This window comes from Hydra viridissima, unplaced genomic scaffold (genome assembly GCF_058129835.1).
Source record: "Hydra viridissima isolate aposymbiotic clone 2 unplaced genomic scaffold, HvirCarnegie_v1 scaffold_4, whole genome shotgun sequence".
NCBI lineage: Eukaryota > Metazoa > Cnidaria > Hydrozoa > Anthoathecata > Hydridae > Hydra > Hydra viridissima.
The window spans coordinates 6,882,619-6,900,000 of NW_028324303.1; the positions used below are offsets into that span (position 1 = coordinate 6,882,619).

Consider the following 17,382-nt stretch of genomic DNA (forward strand, 5'->3'; position numbering starts at 1 on the left):
TTAAAAAAAAAAATGTTTCTAGAGGGGATGTTTTTGCAACCAAAGATCTAAAAGCATTTATTTCTAATGTATATATATATGTGTGTGTGTGTGTGTGTGTGTGTGTGTGTGTGTGTGTGTGTGTGTGTGTGTGTGTGTGTGTGTGTGTGTGTGTGTGTGTGTGTGTGTGTGTGTGTGTGTGTGTGTGTGTGTGTGTGTGTGTGTGTGTGTGTGTGTGTGTGTATATATGTATATATATATGTATGATAAATAAAATAAACCTACAAAAACTTGAAAAAACTTGAAATGCCACAATAGAAATAGAGAAAATAATGAAAATTAAGAAATTGTACTAACAGCTACCTACCATAAAAATTCTATCAATTTCTAACAGTAAGTTTCAAAATTACAGAACAAAAAAATCACTAAGTTGAAACTTGTCATTTCATTGAAAACGAAATCTCAAATGTTTATAATAATAAAATTTGATGAGTTACATTGAGCAAAAAAAATAATAATTAAATTAAAAATTTTTTTTTTAGTTGAGACTAAACCCAGAAATGTAAAAGAATGATTGTTATCAATAAAAACTAATGTAATTCTTGCTAAGAATATTTTATTTACTATTCTATTTAAATACTAGAATAGGATAAAACTGTGTTACTGAATAGTATGACCATTTTTTATGGTTGCATATTTTACAATTCAGTTTACAATCAGGTTACATATTGACTAATTTGAAAGAAGTGTGCTACCTTGAAAATGGTTTGTTACTTAAAAAGTAAGTGAGTGGAAGTTACATTAAATCAAATGTATGGAAACTAAGTTTAAAATGTGTGGCTTTTTGCCACATCATTATTATTGTAACAGATTTATCTTCATTTTAAATGGTGGCTAAATATTGTTTTAGCAGGAGAGACACTTAAAGGGTGTTTGAGAGACACTAAAAGGTCCAGAATTTTTAAAGACATCAAAAGTTCTATAGCTGAGAAAAGGTTAACTAATAATGATTTTAAAAAACTAATTGAGCATAATAGTTGCACTAGAATAATTTAAAGACACTCTTTTTTTTTGTTAGAAGAACAGAAAACTCAAATTTACAAATTTCATAACTATTTAAAGCTATTCAAACATGCTCCATATTAAAGATATTTGATTGCTAAGTTTTTTCTGTCATAATCAAATATTTAAATCAATGCAACTCCTTGGTAGAAGAAGCTGAATAAGTATGAGATATTTGGCTATCTGATGATTATTATAGGAAAGACTCACATCATGACTCAGTTGAATCCAGTAGAATATATTGGATCCATAATTGCCTAAAATACATGTACTTTTATATCAGATTGGAGAAAAATATGTAATAAACTGTTATATCAATATGAATTGTGTGCGGTTTGATTATATTGGGATAAACATCTTTTTTTTTTTTATTAGTGAAATAAAAATCTTTACTTATCATATATCTATTTTTATACAAATTAAGTACCAAAATGTGTTAACAGTTTTTACTTTCAATTCAGATTTCAGAGGCTTCAGAAGAAGCTTTAAAAAAGAAAATAGAACAAGAAGTGGATCTGGCTGCTAAAGCTGAACGAAATTATTATCAGGCTGGAGATAATTTGTAAGCCTTAAATTAGCATTACTGCATTTCAGAGGTAAAGTGTACCAACTCTAATATTATCAAAAATTGGATCTTTCATATTTCTAATCAAGTGCAATTCTTATTTCTTAAGGCAAAATAACAAAAATATTTTATTTACTTCTATCTTTAGAATCTAGAATACCTTTAACAAATGCTAGATTTTCCTCTACTTCCAAAGGCAAAACAACCATCTTAACCAGTGAAAAAAAAAACAACCATCTTAACCAGCGGTTCTCAACCTTTACATTGCCACGACCCTTTTAATACAACCCTTATGATATAGCGACCCCAACTTTAAAATTATTTACACTCATAGGCCTAAGTAACTGTACTTTTGCTATTGTTATAATATAAAATTATATATTGCAAAATAAATTTCCGCATATACAGGAATTATTTTCATTGTGAAAAACTGAACATAGCTAAAGTTTTATGTTTAATTACAAAACAATATGTAATTACATTTTGTTCAAAATAGATTTCTAATTATAATTAAATTATAAGTAAATGAATTTTATCTTTATGACTTATATTTACTTTTCTATATCACGTATTCACCATATTCATGTTGCATACTTATGTAAAAATTTGAAAAGCATGATGTATTATGGATAAGTCTCATTTACAATACACTGCAAATACTACATTCCTATAATATTCTTGCGACAGTATTTGTACAAAATGTCAATGTCAGTGTGAAGGTTGAGCTTGTTTTTGTTTCACCAGATCAGAAATTCTTGGGACAGCCTTTGCAAGAGCACAACAAAGGTCATCTTCTGCATTAAGTCTATTTCTGTATTTAGACTTGATAACTAACAGGCTGGAAAACCCTGTTTCACAAAGATATGTTGTTGGAAATAGAAGAAGAATGCGCAACACAATCTCAGGCAGAACAGGGTATGGTTGCAAACACTTGATCCAAAACTGTGTAACTGACATTAAAGAGAAATCATTTTTTGCTGTGTTGCTATTTATGAGTTCAATAAACTCTTCCTGTGATGTCTCAGGAACATCTTCAACTTTAACTGTGAATGGATTTCTGGCAAGTGCAAGCGGGATGTTAGGTAGATTTGGAAAGTATGATGAAATTTCATCCGCAACCATGTGCAAATGTTCTTTCACAGAAATTATCATTGTACTCCATTTGTCAGGCTCAATGCCATTTTCCTCATAGAAAGCTGATAAGGTTGGCAACATGTAAGTTTTATTTTCATTCAATTTTGTTTGCCAAAGCTGAAGTTTCATTTAGAAGGATTGGATTTTTTCAGACAAATCAAGGCATGTTGCATTTGGTCCTTGCAGTGATAAATTTAACTCATTCAAGATGGCAAAGATGTCAACAAGATAGACTATTTTCTGTAATTCACTTTCATCGCTATAAAGTGCTTCAAATTGCGGTTTTGCTTTCTGATTAAAAACTGTTTTAGTTCATCACAAAGATCAAAAACACGCTTTAGAACTTTTCCTCTTGACAACCATCTCACTTCAGTGTAAAATAGCAGAACATTGTTGGTCGCATCCAACTCATTACAAAGTTTTGAAAATAGTCGACTATTTAAAGCACTAGCTTTCACAAAATTGACAGAACCAATGACGCTCTTCATTACTTCTTGTAACTCTTGTGGCAGTGTTTTTGTTTCTAATATTTGTTGATGAATCATGCAGTGAGTTCCAATGATATTTGTTGACTCATTCTGTACCAAATGTTGAAATCCAGAACGACATCCTAGCATACTTGGAGCACCATCTCTGCAGACACCACAAATATCTTCCCAAGAGATATTATAATTTTTCAGAAATGAACTAACTTTGTCAAATACATCACGTGCAGTAGTAGTAGTTTCAAGAGATTTGCAAAAGAGAAACTCATCTTTAAAATTGCCATCATTTATATACCTCAAGTCAACCAGTAATTGTGAACAATTTGCAATGTCTGTGGATTCATCAAGTTGGATGCTAAATATTGGAAGTGGAGCAGATTAAATTTCCTGGAATATCTGATCAATAATATCAACAGACATGTCAGCTTTTCTCCTGTGAACAGTATCATTAGACAAGGAAATTGCATTCAGTTTAGAAACATAATCGGTTCCAATCATAACTCTAACAATGTCTTTGGCTGCTGGCAACAGCAACTTTTCGGCAATCTTGTGAGGTTTCATAGCTCTGGCGATTCTGAGAGATACTAAATAAGAAGCTTCAACAGCCAATATGTTTTGTTTATGATACTTGCCACTAGAGTCAATTCTGGCTTTCTTGACTCCCTCAGCTTTACATCTAAAATACTGGATGTCCTTATTAGCATAGCTCAGATGCTTGCTATCAAAATGACGTTTCAGTTTGTTCGGCTTCATAGATTTGGCTGATAGAACTTCATAACAAGTAATGCACTGGGGTTTCTCAATTCCTGCTGTAACTATTGAAGTAAACATACCATAGAAAATCGTCATTATATTTTCTTTTCTTAATGTTCTTTTCTTCAAGATCCATTTTCATGGGGTTTTCTATAATGTAAATATTAGCTTCTATAACAGACAAAAAGTTTTAAAAAATGATGTTACTACTTAGACAAGACAGCGTTTTTCAATTACACTGCGCCAAGACGTAAGTTAATCTTCACCATAGAATATATGACATAGAAATAATATTTATGAAATCTATGATGTTATAGTTAAATAATATTTGCGTAAATTAAAAAATTCAACGTTTTTCTATCCGACTAAAAAGAGGAAAATAATTTTCTTCTCTGTTACGCCTGAACTGATTTGTTAACATTTATGTAAATTTTTAATTTATATTACTTTGCAAAAATTTATAAAATTTTAGAAGTGAAAACGTGTTATATATACACATCTATATATATACACACATGTATATATATATACACATCTATATATATATACACATCTATATATATACACATCTATATATATAAACATCTATATATATAAACACGTTTTCACTTCTAAAATTTTACAAATTGTTCAAAGTAATATGAATTAAAAATTTACATACATGTTAACAAATTAGTTCAGGCGTAACAGAGAAGAAAATTATTTTCTTCTTTTAGTCGGATAGAAAAACGTTGAATTTTTTAATTTACACAAATATTATTTTCTCCTTTTTAGTTTTAACTGTAAATTTGTCAAGTGATTATTTTTGACAACTACCACTGAAAAAAATTTGTACAATAGCGTCATGTTTTACATATCAGAATAGAGACAAAAATCCCCATATTTCGATAGTCTTAGGCAACCCCTAGCAAATCGCTATTCGACCCCTGGCGGGGTTGCGATCCACAGGTTGAGAACCACTGATCTTAATGCACCTATTTTTTTTTTAAGCCTTTGTATGTGTGTGTATATATATTAGGGTGGGTCACTTTCAAAAAGGATTTAAGTCACAATTCAACTGGGTATATTTCTAATCTCTTAGACCAGATGTGAATGATTAGGAAGCATATTTTTTGAAAAGTTTAAAATTTCACTTTTATAGATTCAACCTCTAAAAATTTTTTTTCTCCCAAATGTTATCTTTATCATATCATAGGTTAATAAATAAAAAGTATCTTTTAAAAAATTTAATTTTCATGTTTCAAGTTTCAGTCTCAAAAATATTTTTTTATGCAAAATAAATTCTTAATAAATTCTTTAATAATTTTAAAAACATTCTAGATTAATTCATTGCCTCTAAATACTAGCCCCTTAAGCATAAAAAAAGGCTCATAAGCAGCAATTTTATAAATGTTAAACTTTCACATTTTCATGAATATTTATAACAGTTATCACAAAAAAAAATTAAGTAAACCAGTTTGAATTGGTGGATGATCTTTTTACTCTGATTTTCTTCAATATGAACTGCTTTTTAGAAGATTTAATGAACATGATCAGTTTTCTGATTTGAGAAATAGTTTGGATTTGAGTTTAGTTTGGTTTTACTTTAAAAATTTTGGATTGAAGTAAAGAGTTAATGGCAATAATATAATCTGTTGATACTAATTATCCCTGATAAAAAAGGGGTTGACAGAATTATTAAGAATTTGCATTTGATATAGCAATATATAAATGCCCTATCAAATCCGCCATATACATACATACATACATACATACATACATACTGTGAGGCGGGTGTTTTTTGTGTATATGTATAATTTTATCGTTTAATTATTGTGAGTCGGGGTTTCTTTACGGGGAATGGGGTTTAATGGTTTGTATTTACGGAGGATAGGGGTATGGATGTTGGGATGCCTCTTTCGGTTCTGTGTAATGGTAGCACTCTGACTTGTGCTATAATGCGTACTTACTTTTCTTGGCGCGTGATATATTTCTTTATGATTAACAAATCTTTTCCGTTATTAACAAATAATATATTCTCCACTTTAAACTATGTAAAAAAAACTGTTTCTTACTAATTCTTCTGTTCCTTCTTTTATCGTTTATCATGTAACCAACTATAAATTTCCCTATCCTAAATGCCCTCCCGTATATCCCTTATGTCTATAATTTGTCTTCCCTTACTTAAACAATTTTCGTAACTTTCTCAAAGCCTTCTCGTAACCTATCTCTTAGGTTCTTTCTCCTCTTCTCTCCACTTCTTCCCTTTCGCTGCTCCTCCAACTCCCCTTTTCTCTTTTTCTCCCCCTTTACTCCCCCACTCTTTTCGGGTTTCTCGTTTTTATATTTGTTGCTTGTTTTTGGGCGTTGGCGTCTTTTCATTTTCGTTAGATAGCGTGTAAAATATTAATGGTTGATTACGGGTGTTTTGATTGTTGTGAATAGCATCTTGGTTAGTTAGGTTTAGCTTCCTCACATAGCTTCGTTATTCGATAAAAATCGTCCCTTGATTTTTCTTTTAGCTCGGTGGAAAAAGGGGAAGGGTGGGGTAATAGTATTGTGTGTTCTTTCTTAACGACACATTAGTGGTGAGTTGACGTTAGTGTAGGACAGTGGGAAGGTAGTGGGTTGTTTGGAAAATGGGAGTACGGTGAAAAGTAATTATCGATTGTCTTTGTTTACACAATGTTTTCTCGGTTTGGGAAGGGAATTTATTAAGGTTACTTTCTTTTGGTTCACTTGGTAGGTATGCGATTTGAAAGTGTTACGAGACGGCTGTTTGTAACGAAAAACGTTGTTCACGAAGTTGAAGTTTTCATTCAGGCTCGCAATAGTTTAACTGACTTCCTCTTTCTTTTGTAAACCTTCTTTAGCCATTGTAGGTTACGTTTAAATATTAAAACCCAATTATAAATTATATACAATTATAGACTTGCCGCATCAGTCTTTATAAAACTAATAAAGCATTCACATAAACATAAATAAATGAAAAAAAATTTAAAATGTCACATCAAACAAATCGCTATTTAAAAGTGTAACACCAAAATAAAAAGTATATACTAAATCAATAGCTCGGGCTTATACCAAAAAAAAATGTGCCCTGTAAAATTACTCAATTAATATTAAAAATTTTTTTTTTTTTTTTTTTTTTTTTTTTTTTTTTTTTTTTTTTGTTGTTGTTGTTGTGAAGAATAAGGCCATTATCTAATTGGATAATTCCATCTTGGCTATCAAGTGATTGTTGGATCGCCCCACCAGCTTGTAAACTTGAAATTAAAACGTATTCGCCTGCTTGTTGTATGGTATGCATTCCGAGGGAATGCATTTCTTCGTAGTCATGGTGAGGGTCTTCCCACACAATAACTTTTAAGGAGTTCTTGATGTAGCAAATCCCTGCTTTGAAAGTTTGATCTATGGTGGAGGGGCATTCTGTGTCAGTGACATGTTGTTCAATGTGGCTTGAATTACCTACTAGTTGGGCGGGAAATCGGCGAATTTCAAACAGATCTTGGGTTAGTATATTTGTCTTAAATATTTGGCATTTGTATTCCTCAGAAATTTTATTTTTCCATTGACCTTCTTCAATTTCAAAAATTAACGGTTGTTCAATATTTACGATTTCGGTTGGAGTGGGTAGATCGTCTTTTATTTTGTTGTTGTTATTGTACAATGCGTGAAAAATGTGTCTTACACTTTCGATCGGCGAATGTTCTCTTATCTTTATTAATGAAGTTTTAAGAATTTGGTTATACACCATGGCAAGGCAAAGCTCATGTGGGACTCGTATTTCATCATCTTTACGAGATCTAATACTAGAAACGAATATATTTTCATGATTACATGTTAAAGTTACTTTATAATGGGTACAAAGGTAGATAGGAAACTTAGAAACGGTTGGGGAGTGACGAAACACCTCCGCGGTATAAGTTTTTAATTCGTAATCTTCTTTGTTCATTTGATGTTCGCAGTTTTTTATTGTGGGGTATTCGTAAATTCCCATAGGCGTGGTTTTAGCGCAGTCATATACCGGCCCAATGTCAATACTTAGAATATGTGGAGCTATTAATGTGAAAAACACGAATATTTGCGTTAGTAAATAATTAACACTGTATTTTCTTCGTCTATGAGAGCTTCGGTTGAAAGTTGTTAATAAACAATTTCGGGGTAAACTGTCTGCTGAGGTTCCAATGTTTTTATGAGGTACTCGGAGCTGTTCAAAATAGATTCGTACTAGTTCCGGACTGAGGTTGTTTTCTGGCTCCCAAGTATTATTTATTTCGTCATAATCTTTCCATTTTATGAGGAACTCTCTCTTCCCTCTTCGTGTTCTGTGGTTTCGTATTTCGTCCACTTGAAATATGTTATCTTCATTTGGTTCATGCCAATTCTTCTTTTCTGTATTTGTAGGGGGAACTAGGGATCTCGTTGTTTCCTCGTCTTTTTTATGGTTTTGGTTTTCAACTCTTTCCGCGTTGTTAGGTTCTTCTTTTAATGTTTGGGAATTCATATGTGGATTTTGAACACTTTCTTGTTCTGAGAGGTTCTGATCTGCTTTAATATTCTTAATGGGTTCGTGGAATTTCTTAAGTCTGTTTGAGTTTTGTTTTGGTCTGACGTCATTTGGGAGTTTATCATGTGATATGAGATTGACATCCAACTCTTCCCTCGCTGAATTATGCTTATTCAATGAAAATAAGAATAGGTCACTATTTTCTGATTGATTAGTGTCAAAGTATTTGCGTCGAGACAGGGCGTCAGCGTTGTTGTTTAATTTACCAGGTTTATATTCAATGTCATAATCGTACGCTTGTAAGAGTAAGGCCCACCTCGTTACTTTTCCTGTTGGTTCTTTTGTGTTCAAAATGTAATTTAGCGGTTTATGGTCGGTGACAATGGTGAACCTGTTGTTGTGAAGATATGCATGACACTTCTTTACTGCAACCACTATTGCTAGCGCTTCCCTCTCGGTTACAGATGTCTTCTGTTCTCTAACAGAAAATTGTCTTCCTCCGTAAAGTATAGGGCGTTCGATTCCATGAAGTCTTTGGCTGAGTGTAAACCCTAAACCGGTGGCACTTGCATCCGTAGTTAGGATAAACCTCCGTGTAAAGTCTGGATATGCCAGGAGAGGTTTCTCAACAAGTTTCTGTTTTAGTATGCTAAACGCTTCTTGACAATGGTGATCCCAGTTAAATTTGACACCTACTCTGGTTAGGTTATATAGAGGGGCGGCTATCTTGCTAAAATTGTGAATAAATCTCCTATAATAGCCCACCAAACCTAAAAAGGATCGTGTTTGTTTAGCGTTCAATGGTCTGGGGTAGTCTTGTACTGCTGATACATTTTCGTTGTTAGGTTGTATGCCCTCTCTATTTACTATGTGGCCTAGAAATGCAGTCGATTCTTTTGCGAAGTTGCACTTACTAGTTTTTAATTTTAGATTTGCTCCTTGTAGTTTATTAAAAATTATTTCCACATGTTCCAGATGTTTCTCAAAACTAGGAGAAAATATGATGATGTCGTCAATGTAAATAAGACAAAATTTCCATAGTTCTTCTTGAAGGATGTGTTCCATTAGTCTTTGGAAAGTACTCGGTGCGTTGCACAATCCAAACGGCATAACGTTACATTCATATAGGCCGCGATGTGAAATAAAAGCCGTTTTTTCTTTAGAGGCTTCCTCCATTTCTATTTGCCAGTATCCACTCATTAGGTCTAAAGTAGTAAAGAATTGTGCGCCATTTAGACTGTCTAAAATGTCATCAATCCTTGGAAGGGGGTAAGAATCCTTTATGGTTACGGAGTTCACATCTCTAAAGTCAATACACAGCCTAACTTCTCCATTTGGTTTTGGCACAATGATGACTGGGGCTGCCCACGGGCTGACGGACTTCCTAATGACATTAGCATTAAACATTTTATCTATTTCTTTATCGATTTCTTGCCGCTGTTTTGGGGATACTCTGTAGGCTCTTTTTCGAATGGGTGTAGCGCGTCCAGTATTTATTACATGCTTTATTAGGTGAGTACATCCTAACATATTTTGTGAATTTGCAAATATATTACAGTGCCTTTTTACTAGTTCCGAAATATCTCTGAATTGTTCTTCAGTTAAGTTTAAATGACCTGACCTGTGCAATTCTACGGGATTATTGTCTTGTAAGATAACATTAGTAAAATGATGTGGGTTTTTTTCTTCTATATTATGTTCATCTGAAGACACACTATATATTTTACCTAAGACTGTATTGGTTTCTAATTCCAAAGATTCGTTGGTGGGGTTTAAGACCATCGCAATTACGGCTCTGCTGTCTCCCGATAAGAGTGTGGGTTGTAACACTAGGTTTTCTTTTAAGAGTAGTTCTTTATTTGGCTCAAAATAGTAATCATCATTTGTTGGAAAGTCATATGGGACGTTTAGGATTGTTGTTGAAAGGGGTTGCAATCTTTTCCTTTTGGTTGTAACGATCTCGTTATATTCGTCCGTTTCTTCTTCACTATTGAGCTGATCTGTTTTAATTGAGCTTATGTTTTGTTCTAGTGTTAAATTTTTGTTTTTAAAATCAATCACCCCGTTATATTCGGTGAGAAAATCCTTTCCTAAGATTACATCATAGTTTAAATTGTCTATAACATATGTTTTAAATGGGTAAACTATCTGTCGTATCTCAAAATTAAGCGTCAGCATTCCTCGTATTAATAGTGCATCTCCGTTGGCAGATGTGACTTGTTGTAGGTCACTTGGGTGTAACGTGCGACGTTTCTTCTTGTTTGAAGTGAGTAGTGTGGAATAAAAATTGTAGTTTGTGGCCGTTATTGCAGCGCCAGTGTCCACTAGTAATTTCTTCCACTGATCGTCTACTTTTCCCCATATACTTAAATTAGATGGCTGTGATATGTCTTGGCTGTCTTGTATCTGATTGATAATTTGCTTCGATGATGGAGATTGAGGCAGTTCTATGGGAATGAGAGGTTTATCCATCACACTCTTGACTGGAATAGGAATAGATGGGGATTCATAAGTTTGGTTTATTTGAACATTTCCTTCTATTTGTATAGTAATTGGTGAAGGCTCATCAATATTGCAATTTAAGACATTATTCTTTTCAGGACCTAATGGGTGTCTATTTGTAACCATTTGTGAATCTTTTTGATCATTTCCAGGGAGGCTAATTGGGTTAGTTTTATTCTCCAGAAGTTCTTGGATGGGTTTTGAGATTTTTATCGGAATATTGTTAGTTAACTTACAATTGTTATCATGGACTGTTATAGAAACGACTTGTGAGTTTGGTATTGGGTTAGCATTCTTTTCTCTCAAGGTAAATGTGCTATCAGGGCAGCTGAAATTCATAGATTTGTTAGGACTTATGATGTTTTGACCATCTAAATTTTCACCACATGAAACGTTTTGGTTGTACTTTAATTCTAAGACGTTTAAGGGTGGGTGGTGTCTGGGATTTTCGTTAAACTGCTGGGGTTTTGTTTGGGATCTGTCAAGGTTGTTATTTGGGTTCTGGTCATATCTTCTATCATTATATCGTCTTTCATCATATTGCCAATTATTTTCCGCTAGGTGGTTCCGTGGGTTTCTACCGTAGTTTTGTTGCGGTGTGGACCATTTGGAATTATAGTTATTTTCGCTGTTTCTCCAAGAAGGCCCATGGTTTGAAAATTCACGCGGTGGGTTATTGGGTAGAGGGATCCGGGGATCACGGAAAACTTGGTCACAGTATCGGGCTATATGACCTACATTGTGACACTTGTAGCAGGTGGGTTGGTTTTGTGGCTGTGAGTAGTGGTTTTGTGGCATTGCCTGGTTTTCAGTTTGTTGTTTTGAGAGCCGTAATTTTAATTGTTTTAGTTCCTGTCTTAATCTAGCGACTTCTCTGGTTGCACCTTCAGGGGTTGCTAAGTTGGCGGGTGTTGTATTGTATGCGTTTAGAGGGGGCGTATCATTTTCCGCAAAAGTTACCGTATTTGTTTTCGAGGGTTTATTTTGTAGTTTGTTCATCGCTTTCACTATAGTTTCAACTATTCTCTCATCATCGTCGTTGATAACGGAATTGTTGACTCGTGCTATCCTAACTGCTTTCGTGTAGGTTGCTGGTTGACTTAAGAGGAGTCTCTGTTTAAGGTTAGGGTTCACGCCTTGTATAAATAGGTCTAATTTAGTTTCTTCACTAACGTTTAATTCTTGGCATAATTTCTCGAGATTGGCTATAAACTTCTCTAGACCGCTATGTCCTTCTTTAAGGCTGTATAGCTGCGTCTTCTTTATCCACACACGCTCTGGGGGTTCATACTCATTTTGAAAAGCCTGTACGAGTGAGTCAATGTGCTGTTTGTTTTTTTCTGGTAGGGACTCGTAGTAGGTGGAAGCGGACTGGTTCAAACACAGGGGAAATGCGCAAAGTTGATCGTGGCTATTCCAGTTATTAAAGGTGGCTACTCTTTTAAACTGAAGAAGGAATTCTTTGACGTCTTCTTCGGGGCTTCCATTAAATTTCGGGAGGTTGGATCTATCTATTGAGGGTCTCACGGAGAGTGTCAACTTTTCAAGCAGAGCTGTCAAAAGAGTATCATCATTGCGTTTCTCTGGAGTATTATTTATTACTTGTCTGTCAATTGTTTCCGTAAGCCTTTCTAAAATTCTTTCTAACCGTCTGTTGTTTAAATCGTCACTTCCTATAGAGTCTCTATCGTAGTTGTCTTGTGGGGGTATTTGTACTTCGGGGGTATTAACATTTATAGCAGCCGGTGTGGTAGAGAAAAATATTGGCACTGAGCTGGGATTGTGGTGATTCATTTTAATTGTATTTAAATCTCTTCTTATAAATTTCTTCTTTTAAATTTTTTTTCTTTTAAATTTCTAATAAATATTTTCTCTTATTTTTTTGTAATTTCCTTCTTATAAATTTTCTTGTTTTAATTTCACCTTAATTATTTCTTGTAAAATTTCTCATTTAAATTTTATTCATAAAAATTTCCTCGTTTAAATTTCTTCTTATAAACTTCCTCGTTTAAATTCCTTCTTATAAATTTCTTCTATAAACTTCTTCTTAAAAATATTTTTTTTTTTTGTGCACACCTGAATGCAGCAAAGTTCTCTCTAATTATGCAGAAGAAGAGAGACGAATTTAATCTCGGTAGGACCTCCAATGTGAGGCGGGTGTTGTTTTGTGTATATGTATAATTTTATCGTTTAATTATTGTGAGTCGGGGTTTCTTTACGGGGAATGGGGTTTAATGGTTTGTATTTACGGAGGATAGGGGTATGGATGTTGGGATGCCTCTTTCGGTTCTGTGTAATGGTAGCACTCTGACTTGTGCTATAATGCGTACTTACTTTTCTTGGCGCGTGATATATTTCTTTATGATTAACAAATCTTTTCCGTTATTAACAAATAATATATTCTCCACTTTAAACTATGTAAAAAAAACTGTTTCTTACTAATTCTTCTGTTCCTTCTTTTATCGTTTATCATGTAACCAACTATAAATTTCCCTATCCTAAATGCCCTCCCGTATATCCCTTATGTCTATAATTTGTCTTCCCTTACTTAAACAATTTTCGTAACTTTCTCAAAGCCTTCTCGTAACCTATCTCTTAGGTTCTTTCTCCTCTTCTCTCCACTTCTTCCCTTTCGCTGCTCCTCCAACTCCCCTTTTCTCTTTTTCTCCCCCTTTACTCCCCCACTCTTTTCGGGTTTCTCGTTTTTATATTTGTTGCTTGTTTTTGGGCGTTGGCGTCTTTTCATTTTCGTTAGATAGCGTGTAAAATATTAATGGTTGATTACGGGTGTTTTGATTGTTGTGAATAGCATCTTGGTTAGTTAGGTTTAGCTTCCTCACAATACATACATACATACATACATACATACATACATACATACATACATACATACATACATACATACATACATACATACATACATACATACATACATACATACATACATACATACATACATATATACATACATACATACATACATACATCAGACTTGAAAAACTTTCTTCTCTTCCAGAAAAACTTTTTAGTAGCATATTTTTAATCAACTATTTTAAGACTTTTTTTTTAGAGAAAATTTTACTTCGAACTTAAAGTATTATATTAACAAAGTAATACTAGATTCATTTGCAGCATCTGATTTGCATTTGTCTGAACCTGAAAACTTTAGTGAATAATTTAATAAGTGAATAATCAAGTGAAAATGATGAAAGATAAAAACATTTTTTCTACTTTTTTTTCTGCATCATTTCTTGGTTTTGACTTTTGTCAGTTAAACTATTTTTTAAAGACCTGTTGCAATGCATGGCAAACACCTGCTAAATAAAATGGGAGGATTTTTATCATATGGTGTCAAAGAGATGAAGAGAAACTACAAAGAGGGTATGAATCAAGCTACAAAGAATGTAAATAATGATTGTCTTTTACTATTACTATCATTATTATTAACTTTTTTAAAATCTGTAATGAAAGATATTTTCTTGTGTGTAAAGAATAATATCTTTGAAAAGGTTTGCTTTATTGAATAAAAAATGTTGATACTAACATGTTTCCTACTGTTTTTAGACCTCTTCATTATTTTTATCTTTGATTCTTTGAATCAGATACATTAAAATATTTGAAAATCTTATTTTAAGAGCGAACAAGATTGGGAAGTTATTAATGATGCTGGAAAACTTGAACTTAATGATGATCCATGTTTAACTGTTGATGGTTCTTCTCAGTTTTATATGAATTTAAATGAAAATTCTGCTCCAGCAGAGTATTTAGGTACCTAATTAATTTAAATTAGCTTTCAAATGTTATGAGTTAAATGTTTGTTTTCATTTCTATTTGAACATTCATCAGTTCAATTGAATTATTCATCTAAACATTCTGAAATATTTTTACTATTTAAAATCTTATTATAAACTTTTAAATCATTCTATTTTTATTTTTTTTTAAGCTGATGTGAAAGATGAAATAAAAGCAGGTGAATTTCAAAATGATCCTAACAATGTTGATATAAACCTCAAGAATGATATGGCCTCCAATTGTTTGAATAATGACAAATTATGTTCTATAGAAACAAAGAGCGATTTAGTAAATCTTTCTGATTGTCAAAATAAACTCAGGTTGCTACTTCTTTAAGATTTTTCTTAAGTTATATCCTAAAAATTCTTTTTCATTATAATCTTTTCAATTATATTTCATATTTAGCTTTTTAAAGTTATTACATTTTCAGGTCATCTGAAAATGATCATTTTAAAAAAGGATACCTTCGCATAAAACAGAAGGCATTCCCTAAAAGCCGATATCCTTTACTGGTAAAACTGTTTATAATATTGTTTTTATTAGAAAGATATTATTGCATAATAATGTTTTATTCCAAATTCTATCTTCACTTTGGATTTTTGCTCATAGCACTAAGGGAAGGAGTCCTGCAAATAATACTAATACTTAATTACATAGTTCAACTATTCTCTAGTTGAACCATCAGTTCAAAGGAAATATGGTATCTTTAATATTACTTGAGACTACTTTGAAGTTGATTAGCAAAGTTAGTTTATCCTAACAGTATGAATGTATGAAGATTCATGATCAGTTTTGTTTTTGTATTTAGTAAGCTTGTGAAGTTTTTTTTAAAGTTAAATTGCCAAAATTTAGAGAAAGAAACTATGAAGAGGTTCTTTATAATACCTTGCATAAGTTAGTACACTAGTTGCAGAAAATTTGATAAGTAAACCATGTTTATCTCTTTTTTAACAAATTTTGTATGCATTTAGTTATGTTTTAAAAATTCTATTGCAGTTTTAAAGAAATATAATCTTTTTTATGCAGTTTTTTCTGTTTTACATATTCTATAATAATTTTCATTTGCATTCCATGTTATGATCATTTAGTACTAATTAAATGTAGTAGTAACAAACAAATTAAATGTAGTAGTAACAAACACTTATTTTTTCAATGATGCTGGTTTTAATAATCTTCACCACTTACTGTCGAGCTCAATCCATATGTAATCATATGCAAGATGTTATATTACAACAAACCATATACAAGATGGTAGATTATAATAAGTGGTAGATTTTAATAAATCATATGCAAGGTGGCAGATTACAGTAAATCACTGAATTGTTACTTGCTGTAACTTGCTACCTTTTAATTGTAAAATAATATCTATAATTTTTAATTTTGAGAGAAAATGGTATGGTTTTATTAACATTTTAAAAATTTACTTTTAGAAATAGTACATACAGTGTGTCTACAAAGTTTAAATGAGGCCAATTTTTTGATAAGATTGGTCTAGTCTTATGATGATAAAATAGTCAAAACAAAAAATTTTGCAAAAATTCTTTTTCAATTAATTAGAGTATGAGTTCCTCTATTCATCAACACCATTTTTGTCCATGTGCGACACCTCCTTCTCTTTTATTTATAATAATATGATTGAATTCTGATATATTACCTATAATAATATGGCTATTAAGTTTAATTGAATTGTTTTATTTCCAATTTGTTTAATCTTTCTGACTTCTGTTTTCTATGAAAATGAATATACTTGTACCATAAACAATCAATAAAGCTCTAGCAAAAAAGTTGTTATAAAATTTTTAATAGTTTTTGAAATAATTTACACTGAACCTTTTCTGGTAAAATTTTAACCAAGTGGCAAGAAAAGCATAACTGAAAGTGTCAAATGGCAAATTGTTGATTTAAAAAAATAAGATAATATATCTAATAAAATAAGATAATATATCTGCTATAGCAAAATTAGTTGGTGTTTCTGAGTTCTGCATTTGAAATGCTTTAAAAAGATATAATGAAACTGAGACTGTCAAAGATTTTCCAAGGTCTGGTAGGCCACCAAAGTTTTGACCCCATTCAAGTTTCCATATCCTTAATTCTAAGCTTCTGTACATTGTTCAATGACATTCCAATTGGAAGATTCTTTGCCCTAAACACTTGCTAGCTGTACACTTTAATCTTGTGAAGAGCCTGCCTTTTTATACCTTGTAAAGATCAAGCCAGAAAGAAACTCTTTAACTCTATAACACACTTGTTTAAACGCACTTGTTCTTTTAATGTGTATAATTCTTTTAAGAAATGATAATCCGATAAATTGATGAGATGTGGTCCGCATTTTTTATGTTTATTTATACTAATAGTTTAATTTATTGATTTAGAGAAAAAAATTATATAAGGATACCATAAAGAAAGTGGAGGGTGATGAGAAAATTAATGTAGCAATTAAGTCCTTTCAATTTTTTGAAATAAAGTTTAAATGCACTTTGATTGGAAAACTCGTAATTCTTGTTAATTGATTTTTTCTTGCAGTCTTTCGTTAGCATATTGTATTTGCATCTTTATTCTTATTTTATTTTGCAAAAAAAATTGCATCTACGAATTGATTCAACCTTCAGCCATTTTCAACT

General features: G+C 32.1%; 1 protein-coding gene across 1 annotated transcript in view; it reads left to right on the forward strand.

The window, feature by feature from the left end:
• LOC145183254 (uncharacterized) overlaps positions 1–17,382 on the forward strand; it is a 42,278-nt gene that overhangs the window by 13,074 nt on the left and 11,822 nt on the right. The window contains exons 8-12 of the mRNA XM_090083705.1: positions 1,503–1,603; positions 14,259–14,373; positions 14,605–14,737; positions 14,913–15,081; positions 15,192–15,273. Coding sequence (XP_089939831.1) covers positions 1,503–1,603; positions 14,259–14,373; positions 14,605–14,737; positions 14,913–15,081; positions 15,192–15,273 — 600 coding nt within the window. The remainder of the gene's footprint in view (positions 1–1,502; positions 1,604–14,258; positions 14,374–14,604; positions 14,738–14,912; positions 15,082–15,191; positions 15,274–17,382) is intronic.